Here is a 14,513-nt window from a genome sequence, read left to right on the forward strand (position 1 = left end):
TGAGTTTTCAATTGTGCAACAACAGTTTCAAAGCCCAAAATAGAATACAATTTTCTCTCATGGCAAATTCCATCTCTGTTAACTTGAAGGTAATAAGACGATGACCACAGATACCAATGTAGTCCAAATGGATACTTTCAGTCCAAATTTTATTTTCTGTTAGTGAAGATATTTAAATATTTGGGAGCAGCCATTTAGGAAAATCAGCTAGTATAAAAATACACTTTGAAGACACCAGATGAGAATAAAATGTATCAGACAATAACAATATGTTTATTTGCTAAATGGCACAAGAAAGAAAGAAATCAGAAGTTTACATACAGTTCTTCAGTATTTGGTAGCACTTCCTTTGAACTGTTTTATTTGGGTCAAGTCTTTATGGTTTCCATCAACAAACTAGTTAGCTGGAGTTCTGGACCGTTCCTCCTGACAGAATTGGTGTAACTGAGTCAGGTTTATATTCCACCTCACTCCCACATTCCTTTTCACATCTGCTCACAAACTCTCCATAAGCTTGAGATCAGGGCTTTGTGCTGGCCACTCCAAAAACACTGACTTTGTTGTCCATAAGCTACTTTGTAATCACACTGGCTGTATGCTTAGGGTAATTGTCCATTTGAAAGACCAATCTTTGCCTAGGTTTTTACTCCCTACTCTGTCTTTTGATATAGCTTCAATATTTTCACATTAAAACAGCCGCACACCACGATGCTGCCACCCCTATATTTTACAGTTAGGATGGTACAAGCATCCCCCTTTTCTCCCCAAAATGTAGCGATGCTCTATTTAATTCAAACATTTTAGTTATCCCCAGAAGGGCAGTTAAAGGACGCACAATAAAATATGGTATTGTGGTAAAACATTTTCTCTTTAGTTTCATAAGACCACTGGAGATGTCTCCAAAAATGAAGGTCTCTGTCCCTGTGTGTATGTTTTATTCTTTCTTTTGGAGTAATGGGTTCTTCCTCAATGCCAGTACAGGACAGTTTGGATAATGACTCTGTCTTACCAGCTTCAGCAGCATCTTTTCCTTATTGCTTAAGGAGAAAGTAAGAATTTTGTATGTAAATGCCTTATGTTGACCACAATAATAGCTAAATCTTTGACATATTTTCTCTCTCGTGATTGAGGAATTTAGCAAATAGAAATAACTTTTGTAATTTTAATTGACTTAAAACAAGAGAAGTTTGGCATGATTTAATGTCAGACAGTGAGAAAAAAATGTGTACATGTCTTTTAAATTGAGTACTGAACTGAGTTTAGAAGTAGCTCTTGCTATGGATGAACTAGCACAACACTGATTATCAGGCAGGATTTTATCTAGTGGGAAGCAAAGTCACTGAAGTTATTTTGATGTCTTGCTTTGTTAGGCAAAAGCATCCAGTTGTTCAGGGAAATTATGTAAAACTAGAACAGGGAGCTTTTGTCTTTGACATTTTGTTCCAAGGTTGTAGCCATAACTTCAAATGCCCTCTGATGCTAAAAGTGCAGCAGATAGAGAAAAATCGTACCTGCTTCGTCTGCCAGCTGCTGTCAGTATTCCTCTGGTGGCTGCCAAAGACATAATCAGGCGACAACTGAAAAGAAAGACGGAAAGTCAGAAGGACAAGGACTGAAAACAAAGATTAACAGCTGCTATGTTTACTGTACTTCATTACATTTACTGTAATTCATTTCCTCTGAAACTGACAGCAAGGGAATAAAGTCATCTAATCTTCAGTTCCTTTTTGTCAGTTTCTGTAAAAATTAAAGTTGCAAAGACTTGTGTGTTTTATATTTTTGTGAAAATCAGGATGCTGACAAATTTAAGCTCAGATCAGATATGAGTCTAAACTCACACCACCTCTTAAAACTACCTCTCTGGGCTGCCAACATACTGCCAGTTATGACTAATATAACCCAGCCCAAGAGTTCACACACAGACACCAACTCGTTTGTACTCATCTGAAGTTAATGAGAGGAAGTAACTGAGCTGTGAGAGAGCAAAGCTCTTTTTCTAACTCAAAATTGTTGCTCTCAGGCTTTTCTGTTCAGCTACAGAGAAACGGTGTCAGCAACTATTGCCCCAATCATAAAAACCCAATATGAGAAAACGATATTTCCAAAGCAATCAAGTCAAGCAGATTGAATCCAACTCAGTATGCAGAACACATCATGTGCTGCCAGTAAAACCCAGTAAGCGCGGAGCAAAACCAGCAATAACACAGTGAAGAAAACTCACAGCAAAGGTGCTCATTATGACTGCTCAGCTGCTCGCACAGCTCAGGCCAATTCGAGTTCCCAGTGGCTTGTTATCTGTCGACTTTACCTCCTTGGCCTCCTGTGGTTCATATCATGACAGCCCTTTTGTCCAAGTGCTGAATGTAAAAAACCCATGGACCTCTTCTCTGCGTACCAGTTCAAATCTACTTCCCCATTCAAGAGGGAAGCTGCCTTTATCAGCCCACACAGTCAGTCTCGTGTATAACAGCACATCAGGAAGGTGTGTGCTCAACTGAATCATCACAGCAAGTTAACATTGCCACATTTACCACTGTCCAACTATTTCTGCCTGCATGAGCTATAAAATACAACTCAGATGCTTTACTTTATTGAAAGAGAAAAAAGCTGATTGTAATTTAAGCTTCAACCTTTAACTGATAGGGAAAACCAAAAAAAGTATCTATATGTTGCATTAGTAGTTCTCAGGAATGAATTTAACTTCTTGTTATAGAGCCGATTCAAAAACTGGGTCTTCAACCAGTTCTGTGTTTAATCAGTTTTTCTATTTTCTGAAAAGGCTTTAAGTTTTATGTGTCCTGTTAGTAGGAATAGTTCAGCACAGGCAAAATCACACTAAGTTTGAATGCATCAAACTGACTGACTAAGTGCTGTAACCTTTATCTCTGAGCTGACATTGAAATGTTGAGATACAGGTTTCACACAAAGGAGATTTTAAATGCTATAAGCATTTTACTGTACAATGTATATATATATATATTTCTGATGCAATGCAGTAGCTTGAAGGATGAAAAAGCTGGACTTTCTGAAACAATATATTTTCCAGTTCAATGTTTGGAACATCAATAGCTTAAACTAAGGTCATGTAAGTGTGTTTGGCACTTTAATAAAAAACAAACAGAAAATGCTGATAATTATGGTTACATTAACATAATTAAAAACAAACATTTTACATTATTTTACTGTTTAGATTATGATACATAAATATATAAAAAATATATATAACAAACAGATGCCCAGAATATTATGCTTTTTTCTCATTTTGTTTCTTATTCAACAACACAGATTTGATTGCTGATTGCTTGTTAATTTCCTGTTTGCTCAGTTAGCCAAACTCAGTTAGCTGGCTAAAATAGGTTTTACTATAACTACAGTGATAAGTGGCGCTCCTTTGGTTTCCACACCCCGGATGTTTGGGCTTTTTGTGATTAAAAGTGTTTCTATACATGCCAGATGTGATGCTGCAGATAAGCAGCAACATGTGGGGGAGGGGCACTTATATTTACTCTACATCTGGAGATAACTTCAGTGACTCCTGTACTTTCTCTGGGACTGCCTTAAAAGGACATTATTTTTTGCAGTTTGAAAACTATTATTTCTAAAATCTTAATGAGTCTTGAAGTAAGTAACTGGACCATGATGACTGGGAGGCAGAAGAGGCAATTAAAAAAAAAACACAGAAAAGAGAAAGTTAATAATGATAAATAATTTTTTGGCTGGTCTATATCATATTTTGTTCAGTAATTCAACAAAAACACTGCCTTATTTTAATACGTAGAATAAAAGGATCCAAATGAGTTTTATTAAAAACACTAAGCAGTTCTGTGCAGTTTATGTGCAAATACCACCTGCTCCCATCAACTCTACCCAACATGCCTCAAACTAAGCTGACACAGGTGTGCAACCACATTTCAGGGTAAGTGGAAACTAGAAAACAAGCAAGCAGAGCAGTTAAACGTGTGCAGGAGAGGGACGGGTAAATGTCATAAACAGCTTCTAAAGACAGCTTTCCAACAAAATCAACATAACTTCACTGAACAAAAAATAATAGCACTAAATAAAATCTTTAATGCCAGATAAATTAGCATGTTTGAAGAACATCTGAAGTCTGCACCTTTGATTATAGTTCATTAGGATGGATTAATTTTCTAGTTGAACAACTATCCTCATTTCATTTACTTATTTACAAATGGCTTGATGTTCGCCTCTAGAATTATTATGAATTCTTTGTTTTATCCAATGTTTCATCCACTTTGCTTTACTAAACTGTTTCTTCCACTTCGCTGGAGGCAACAATAGGCCCAAGTATAACTGAGCCATCATTATAAAGTCTAGCTAAAGACGTTCTTCTCTTTCTCTCATTCCACAGGACTTATTTCCAACACACATAACCCTTACCTACAGTATATGATCACTGGGAAACCTCTTTTGGATGGAAAAAATATATTCTACTGATGGTTTTACTATTTAGCAATTATGCTGGAGTTACTTAAAAGATAAAATATATTCCAAACTCTAGAGTTTCTTTAATCATCATAAAGGCAATTTTTCAGTTAGCAGTTCTGTTATTATAATAATACCGCATGGATTCTTTGCAGAACCAGACAAAGTGCATATTAATACCAAAAAGGAGTTAAAGGCACAGTTTGACTTCAACAACGTCTTCTAGAAGTAGCTTTCTTTACTCCCCACATTTTCCACTGAATCTTAAACTGACCGATTCAATTTAAGAATCGGTCACATAGGGAGAAATCAGCTAAGGTAAAGAGGTGTTACTTCTGGTTTTACCATGAAAATTTGGGGTGAAGCATCATAAAGGAAAATGCGAAATATTTCAATTGGAACAATTTTGGCATTACTTTATACAATATAACTGTTTAAAGTTTCATTACTGAAAGTCACAGCCTTTAAATTTTATGAGAAAAAGCTGTTTCCTGCTAACAGCATTCTCAAAAAGCTGTGAGCTACCATAGCAACAAGTCACGCAACGCTCAACATCAGCAAACAGAACTGACAGCAGCAGAGGTGAAAATTCACACGACAGCAGACTGAGTTTTAGGGTAGAATATTGGAAACACACTTTTAGAGATGTTAATTAATCTAGCATACATGCTTTTGGACTGTAGGAGGAAGTCTGAAGTCTAAAATCCCTCATATAGACAAAGAAACATACAAACTTCTCAAACAAAAACCCTGGGTGAGATTTAAACCTACAACTCTTTAGCTATGAGTTTACTTTGTGAGTAAGCAACCAAGTTTCTTCCTAATGTTGAAGGAAAATTTACATTAGATTCTTAACATCATAACAAATGTTGTCACCTTCTCTTTATTAATGACCATATCCAAACCAAACCCATTACATAAATGGTGAATTTCTAAAAACTTATTTAAAAGCTCTAAATCCCTTCAGTATTTAAACTTTTTAATTTGCGCCTTTACGTTAATCAGTTGGTTTGTACAAATCAAACAAAGCAACCCGATCTCGACTGCAGTTGTCAGTGAAGTTTTATGCTCTTTGAAGATCAATTCATCCTCTACTCGGTTCAGCCCAGGATCATCTATAAGTCAAGCTGAAAGCTAGCACAGATGAGCTGATTAAGAAGTCAAAGCAAAAAATGTTGCAAAGATATTTCCATAGATAAAAATCTAGACTTGAGAGCACTCCATGTTGGCACGTTATATGGGTCATTCTGGTTGTAACACCTGGTTCACAAACCCATGAGGTATGCAGTACGTATTACACGTCATGTATCACAGAATAAATAGCGACACATATAGGTCAGCAGAACTGAAGCTGACTTGATGGGGGGAACCACTGCTTTGATCATCTGTGCACTTTTCTTGATGAACAACATTAAATTTGAAACACTGATGCAATGCTGAGGCAAGGCACCATTCAGACGCAAAATGCTTATCTCTGGCAATCTGGATCATGCAGCTTGTGTTGATTTACGTCGCAGACGTCATCACCGATTTGGTGAATGGATCAATTTCCGTCATGGACTGCCTTCTTCAAGCATTTAAAATTATAGATTAATCAGTACAAACACACATAAGCTTAACTGCGAGATAAAACCCTTTGTTATCGAGATGTTCAGTTTTACAACAATGGGAAGTTTGGGGTAAATGGTTTAAATTTGTTTTGAGGACGTAGGTTTAAAATACTCAACTAGTCTTCCCGTATGTGGCTCTAAAGGCTCTGACTCCTTTCCACCAGTCCAGATCGCATTAGGTTGTTATAATGCATGACGATGATGAGCTCCCCACGCTCTAACCAAAAAACTTAATGTTGAAAAATCTGTCAGCGGGCAGTAAAAGGCCATCTAGAAATTTCTAATTTCTCATTTTTTTCTCTCTTTGCTTCTGAGCTGGTGTTGAAACACAAACACAAAAGAGTCTATGTGTGTGTGTCAGTGGTTTGTGCTGTTTCGGTTTACAGATGACAGAGCACAGCTACTTGCACTTAAACATGTTGTGCAAGATTATTATTATTATTTTGTAATGTTTGCTCTCTGGTAAGAGTACTAAGTTAGCAAATAAAAAGCCAAGAGACTTTTCCAGAGAGTCAAATTAATTATCATTTAAGATTAATGTATATCTTCACTGTACTGACTCACTTGGTAAACAAATAAACACATTTTCTTATAGCAAACATCCTTGTGACGAGTAGCTTTGATTCAACTAATTAAAAGGCATTTTGAGGGCTTATAAAAAAGTAAACAGCTGGTGGAAAACGTAACATAATATAAATAGATAACAAAACATCTTTCTAAAGCCTATCTCTTGTTAAAAAAAAAACATAAAAACAATATGAATGCCAAATTAAACTAACCACCATTCGCAATTATACAGTACATACTACTAATAAAGATGTGCAAAATGCTTTCGATAAATGAATCTTTTAGTGAAGGTTCTTAATCTCATAAAATCAGGACGTATATACTATATTATTATTGGCACCCTTTGGCACTCCTTTGGCCAATAGGAGCGATTGTGTTCAAATCATCCAGAGTCCCAGCTCTTTTCTTGTATGCTTTTTCTTAAGATTACACAGGTGTTTCATTGGATTTGGGTCTGGTGGGCTGAAGGTAGGGGACAGAGTTATCAACCAGATAAAGAGACTTCAGACATGCATAATTTCCTTTTGATTTGAATACTCAAAGCTGAGGCCACCACAGATCAAATCAACCAGACTTCGACAATTAGTAGCGAAGAAATCTACAGAGGAAGTGCATTCCTAATGCAAATATAAATGAGAGATTTTTCAAGTTTTCAACGTGTCACGTTCACATTCAACTAAGCATTTGTTTGTAAAAATATGAATGCTTTCAGACTACCTTGCGAAAACATTTGGTCTTAGTCTTGTTTGACGACAGCACACGGTTTCAATAAAAATCCTACAGGCTTTAAGTTAATTTCATATATTTACATATGCAAGGGTAGAACAGAGAAGTTCTTTTTTTATCAATGGTATGTCGAAAAATCTCATGTCCAGACCTTGAAATCTACTTTCCTGCCATGTTTAGATACATCCCTGCTTCTACACAAATGAATCAAATGACTGGCTAATCACCAGGCCTCTGCAGAGCTAAAACTTGCTGATATGATTTAGGTACGTTGGAGAAGGAAACTACCTAAAAGTGGAGGAAAGGAAGCTCTTGAGGACTGGAGTTTGGCATCCTTGGTTTAAAAGTTGTTATGGGAAAGTTATTGAAATGTTGAAAATGCCCCTCTTTATTTGCTAAAGTTTATGAAAATATTTTCATCATTTATTTTTTCTCCATACTGTGCATGGGAAGTAGTAGCTATTTCCTTTCACCTATTTCCAGATTTATGTATATTAGCAAACGTCAAGGGAATATTATCTTGTCTTTTCCATTTTGAAGAGTAATTGGCATTAGTATAACATCATATATAATTATATACCCTCTTTAAAAGCTCAAATAATGAAAAAAAACATTAACCAAATTAGTCTAAATACATTTTAGGATTTCTGCAACATCCTTAAGTGGTGCAAATAATTTTGGAGGCTGCTGAGAATATATAACTTTAGTCTGAAACTCTTATAACCATTCACTTAGAGATTCAGTTTAATCTCCAATTGTAAATTCATGTTCTCTCCACAACTCAAATCAACACCTGAGAAAGAAATAGGTTTCTAAACATCGACAGACGAAGAGAATGAGGAAACATTTTTGCCTTTTGTTTAAACTGAAACATGCTTACGTGCGGATAAACCAAATGCAGTCATTCCACAGCACATGTTCTTTCCACTTAAGCCACAGCAGCTGACTCATTAAAACGCAAACAATCCTCACATTTCAAGTATTAAAACTACTGAGCTATTGCAGATAAATCTACTGAATTCCACATAACTGGTTCAGTTACATTTGATCCACTTTTACAAGGCGGTAAAGTATTTACTTTGTGCATAGTTCCATTGCCCGTCTTAGAGAGGGGTAGTGACAGATGGCTGGTGTCCCGGGGTAACGTCTGAGCCTGTGCTGGACTGCCCTGCATAAGACAAACACACACAAATCTTAAAACATGGATTATCTTCTTTAAATATAACTGTTGATTTTATTTTTAAATTAATCATTGGCTTGACACCAATAATCTTACTTGCTAAAACTTTTGAATAAACTGAATTTCTTTCTAATTGACTCAAAAGTCTTTTTGGTTCATTTGGAGAACTATTTCCTCCAGGCAGTGACCTGCAAAATGTTTTAAAAGCTAAAAAGCCACAAATGCCCCACCTACATCACAGTTTAAATAAATTATTATGATACCACGAAGAAGGAAGTAGTCAAAAAAGGATCCAAGTTTTTAGAGAAATAAAGCACAATGACGTCAAAAAACCTCACTGTATCTGTTTACTCACCTGCATGACCAACACCACAGATGAAGAAAGTTGCATACTATACATTACCCAGCGAAATAATTTATAGCCCTCTTAAGTTTTTACATTTAGTCTCTAACAACCACAAACCTGAAGAAGTTTCATAGGGATTTTTGCAGTAGACCAACACAAAGTGGTGCAAAGTTACGTTGGGGAAGAAAAAACATAAACTACAAAGCAAAATTATGTACTCCACATTTACATTCAGCACCTTCTACATTTTTTTTTACCCCTTAATAAAATACAGTGAAACATGTTGCCTTTAAAAGTCGGTTCATTAGGAGAGAGTCTACGCATGTAATTTAATCTCAGAATAGATCCAGATGTTCTGGGAAGGCCTCAGAAGTTTACTTGAGAACATCAGTGAGTAAACAGCATCATCAAGATCACAGAACAAACCAGACATGGAAAAAGTTGCGGAAAAGTTTAAATCGATTTAACACAGCAAGCATGTAATATAACATGCTCAGATCACGAGACCAAAATTGCAACTTTAAACCAACATACAAATCTAAATGAAACTATTACCCATGCCAAATGGTAACAATGCTGCTTGCAGCAAGATGCTATAGAAATGGGAATTATTCCAGCAGCACAGGGAAGTTTGTCAGAGTTGATAGAAAGATTGATGTAGCTAAAAACAGAGCAATCCTTAACTTGTTGCAGGCTTCAAAAAAGGTTGAGCACACTGCTGTGGTGGAAGTTCAACTTTCAACAAGACAATGCAAATATGCAAAACGTGTTTTTCAGGGGATTTTTTAAAATGGCAAATACATTTTTTAAAAAGCAATTTATAAATTAACTAACATTAAAAAGGAAAGCAAGTTTGAAGCCATATGTCAAGCTCAAAGTTATATAGGAGTCTCACCTTAAGAACTAGACCATTTCAATAAAAAAAAACTAGATCTTTAAATCCTGTGCCCTAGTAAAACGAGAAAATACCATACAGGCTTATACGTGCAGACTTGTGTGACTGAAAATGTCCCCATTTGTGTTGATACAGGCAAGCCATAGAAACCTGGAAATGAGCCTAGCCTTTTATTCCATACCATGACCTCCACTACACTCTCCTTTAAGAGAAGACACTTTCATCTGGCTCAGAACCTACCAACCTTTTCACACTTTAAGACCCATTCAGCAGCAGAAGGAAAGAAAAGGGTTCAGAGGGAACAGAAAGTACCTGCTGTGTTGGACTCTTATTGGTGCACTGAGAACGAGCCCGGCGAGGGGGTTTCCATGACCTCTCCTTGGTAATGCTATTGACATAATAGCATCTACCTGTGCCTGGATCGGAATACTGTTCCCACAGGTCCATGATCTGAAGAGGTTGCTGACCCACAGCCGGGATGGGGGGCTCCTGTTGGGACAGACGCTTCTCCGGCTGCATTTCAGCATAAATAGGGGAGTCCTGCCAGGAGAGCTGGGACATGTAGGCCTCAGTAGGGACCTTGGATGAAAATAAAATACATATAAATTCATTAGATGTTAAGTGGCAACTTTATATTCCAAAAATACCACACTTCTTGTGGACTATTTTCTGCTACAGATAAAAAAGGAGTGATGCTGTTATTAGTTTTTCTCACTGTAAATGTGCATTTAAGTTTTGGGGACTCATTAAGGAGCTAAAAATTATCTCCTGTTTACATGTTTTGCCCCATACATCATGTACACAATAACAACTGCACAAACTGAAAAAAAGATTAATGGTTTAAACATAAAAAGTAAATTTAGTATGCAAAACATGAGCAAACAACACAAACCATAAATAACATTGGACAGGACTCGCCCATTTTACATAAATAAATGGACTTTGGATTAACACAGAGCTTACAGAAATACGTGCTCACCAGCAGCAAGCGCTACAAGGGATCAAGATCCATAAATCCAAAAGCTGACAGACTAACTTGCTGATCGGTCCCAGTTATGTAACCCAATCTATAGATTGTAAATAGTCCATGGGTGTTATAGAAATTATTTTAAACCTTACAGTTAAATGCAAACGTATTGATACCTCTTAAACCTTTCATACTTTGTAATTTAATGGCAATTTAGGCAATGATAAATCACATACTAAAATATAAATATAAAATCAAAGCAAAAGTAGTCAAAATAACTAAGGGATTTTTCAAGGTAGTTGGTTGCAATGTATTTATTTAATGCATAATTATAAGCATAACTATATTTCTGTGGCAAAAAAGTAGGTTCTCTTTAAAATTACAAACATTCCCATATTATGTACTGTATATGCACCCTACATAATATAAGCCATTTTGCTTTCACTAGCACACAAAATGAGTATGTTATATGTTAAAGTAATACCTAATGTCTGTAAGTCAAATTTCTTGTATGTGCACACAACATTGTCAAATAAAGCTGATTCTGATGTTAAGGGGAGTGTAAAGTTCTTTCAAAGCTTTGACATGCAGATCAAAATTTCAGGGTTAAATCTTCCACTGAGAAGACCCCACTGATCCACACAAAGTTGTCTGTGTGTGTGATGCTTATGTATAAAAGGATCTGAGTGTACTTCACACAAGATGGCAGCACAGCTTTCAGTCACCTGATGCATCTGGACTCTCAGCTTTCCTTGGTTTACCTCAGTGGTTGCATCAAAACCAGCTAACTGTCAACAGGGTAAAACAGGTCTGTGTCTGAAAATCCAAAGGATTTAACCACTCAAACTTGAACCAGAAGATTACCGAAATCTTCTGGTTCAAGTCTACTCTCCGTATCCATAATCAAAACCAAACATGGAGAAGCTAAATTCAGTTTTATTTTTCCACTACTCTGGAACAATTTTCCAGAAAACTGCACAACTGCTGAAACCTTGATTTCCTTTAAATCAAGACTAAATGCCCATTGATTTAGAGCTGCCTTTGATTTGTAATAAGTGAAAAATTTATTAATTCTAGCCTGAAATACATTTTTATAGTACCTCTCTTTATTTTACCACTGTAATGTAAAGTTGTTATTTAGGTTTATTGTGTTATGTTGTTGTTGAAGTGTGCTACATAAATACACTAGATGTGACTCAATTAGCCTCGTTACACAAAGAATTCTTGTGTAATAAAACCTACCATACTTCAAGCAAAATAAGACGTATTATAACACATGCAGTTTAGAGTGTTAAATACATCAATTTAAATCATATAAAATTTCTACTTTTACAAATGAGACAACTGGCATTACTGAGTATTTCCCCCATTTTGCAAATTAAAATGCATTTCTTTCAGTATTGTACCTCTGTAAATATTTTTATTAAACATTCCCAAACAGCACTAAGCATTTAGTTATAAAAAGAAATATATAAACCTTAGTAATATAGTTTATTACTGATTTATATAATGAACTATAAATAATTATAAATCTGAAGTGTTTTTTGGGTTTGTAAAAATGTTCCCTAAAGTCTAAATTCATAAATAAATAAAATATTTGCCTAACATAATTTTAAGTATCTTCTAAGAAAACTTTAATGAACTATGAATATTGGATAAAACTAGCCTGAAGTTGCATTGTTGTATTGAGTCCTTTTTCTCTGAGAAACTTGCTTCATTGAAGATTTTTTTCCATCCTTGGGGGCAGACGGACAACTAACTGCTGTAATCGAGCTCAGACTCAGTCTGTTTCTCTGCAATGTTTTTTTTAACCACTATCAAGGGAGAGCTCACATAAATATGTGGGATCAAATGAAAGAAGCTGTCCTAAAGTTTCTCCTTCACACAAACCCAGAAATGAGTCAGTGTTGATATAAAAATCTTCACCTGAAGGCCCTGGTCAGAGGTCGCTTTCAAAATGTTTTCTTGATGACTGAAGGGCGACTGGCTTCAGGTTTCCACTGACAAGACAAATTGATTTTTCACTCACTCCAGCTGTGCCCATGTCTACTTCTTCACAGAAAAGTAGAAATAAAAATCCTGAATCAAGTTGGACGAATCTCCCACTATGACCAACTTAACACCGTTTGATCAAGCAAGTGGATTATTTTCTCTTCAGTAAGTCCTTTTCCACTGCTATACTTTCTTTTCTGAAAATGGTGCTGTTGTATGTTTCCGCTCTTTTCTCAGGCTCATCAAAGGCTGTTTATTTATAGGAAAATGCAACATTATATAAAAGGTAAACAATGGAAATTTACTCAAGTTGTTTACTTGGTCTGGCTAATGAAATTAGGTTGAAATAAAACTAATTTTGTTTGAACTTGACGCCTATTTGAATACATTATAATAGATTGTATTCAGTTAATCATGTAACCTCCAATTAGCATATTCCACAGTTATTAGCACCAATAGAAAATATGTGTATAAAGGTTTTTTAAATAAACAGCTTTGGAGTGTCAAAGAACCAAAGAAGCCACTTTTCAGTGAGCTTTGAACATGTCTTTTACTTCCCCTTTATCTTGCTCCTCACTGTACAAGGTAATAGGATAAATTTAAGTTTCCATCCGGCTTTGTTTTTCATAGTACTAGATATTTTAAGCTTTTCTGATAACATGCTGACTGTAGACGCATGTTTTAGTCAGAAGAGGTGTTATTGTAGCCTTTACCTGACTTAGAAGGGCCACATACAGTATATGTAACTTTAATTATATTGTCTTTTCCATTTTCTGAATATGAGATTTTGTTGCACAGCAAATGTAGGAGGTCAATTAAAAAATATATTTTTCAAAATGTTCATAATGAGATTATGCTGCTGCTTCAACAATAACACATTGTAAGGTTTCAGAATATCAAATTTGTATTTTGACATCTTTTAAACTCAACAACTGAGTCCTCAGTGATGAGGAAAGTTATATCTGTTTTGAAATTCATCATCATAGGCAGGGAAATGTCAGAGTTACATTTGGTCAGGGAGAGTTTTCAAAATAGCATGGAGTTATAATCCTGCTTACTAAAGTCTCAAATAAAGAGGGCTTTTAGAGATGAGAGATAGAAGAGACAAAAAGGGTCAGGGAAGAGGAAATGGGAGTGATAAAAAAAAAGAGCACAGTCATTTCCACTGAGATCACATCTATCTATAATCTGAGGTCTCAGTTCAGTAGAGATTAAACTCCACAGTTTGGGAGACTCAGCAGTTGTAGTTTCCCTAGGCTGACAGAAGCATAACCTTGGATTTCTTTCACCAGCGCGGCCATGTGTAATCCCCTCTGATGTAATGTAGGGGAAGCTCTGGCGTCACGACAATGCTAACTTGATTGCTTCTCCAAAAGGATTATTAAGAACAAGCCCAAGTGTAAATCAATTTCAGCCTCTGGTGCTGGTTCTGAGCCCAGGCACTGTGCAGAATTCAGTCATGACGAATTCAATTTTCTTTCCTCTTGCTCTATATTTGTTACTTTTATTTAAATACTCTGCTCAGAACAAACAAGTTACATAAGAAAAATTAAGCAAAAGACTTCTGTAGTCCACATGAGTGATAGCAGAAGAACAAACCCTGCTGTGTTGATTTATCTGGTTTAAGGCAACCTTAAAAAGTTGCTAAATTTGCAAAAATCAATCTCTGTTTTATTATACTTTAAGCTATGCCATGTAAATCCATGAAATTGCTGGTTGCCAGTAAGAGGAAGTCAAAATGAATCTAATCTCACACTTCCCTCTGAGTCAGTTGCATGTGATGGATT

At 35.8% G+C, this 14,513-nt stretch overlaps 1 protein-coding gene across 3 annotated transcripts in view; it reads right to left on the reverse strand.

Moving 5' to 3' along the window:
• arhgap9 (Rho GTPase activating protein 9) overlaps nt 1-14,513 on the reverse strand; it is a 57,940-nt gene that overhangs the window by 25,641 nt on the left and 17,786 nt on the right. For all 3 annotated transcript variants that reach the window (XM_028002674.1, XM_028002672.1, XM_028002673.1), the window contains exons 5-7: nt 10,080-10,346; nt 8,425-8,514; nt 1,512-1,577 (exon numbers count right to left, since the gene is read on the reverse strand). In XM_028002674.1, coding sequence (XP_027858475.1) covers nt 1,512-1,577; nt 8,425-8,514; nt 10,080-10,346 — 423 coding nt within the window. The remainder of the gene's footprint in view (nt 1-1,511; nt 1,578-8,424; nt 8,515-10,079; nt 10,347-14,513) is intronic.

Source organism: Xiphophorus couchianus, chromosome 20, assembly GCF_001444195.1.
Source record: "Xiphophorus couchianus chromosome 20, X_couchianus-1.0, whole genome shotgun sequence".
Lineage (NCBI taxonomy): Eukaryota > Metazoa > Chordata > Actinopteri > Cyprinodontiformes > Poeciliidae > Xiphophorus > Xiphophorus couchianus.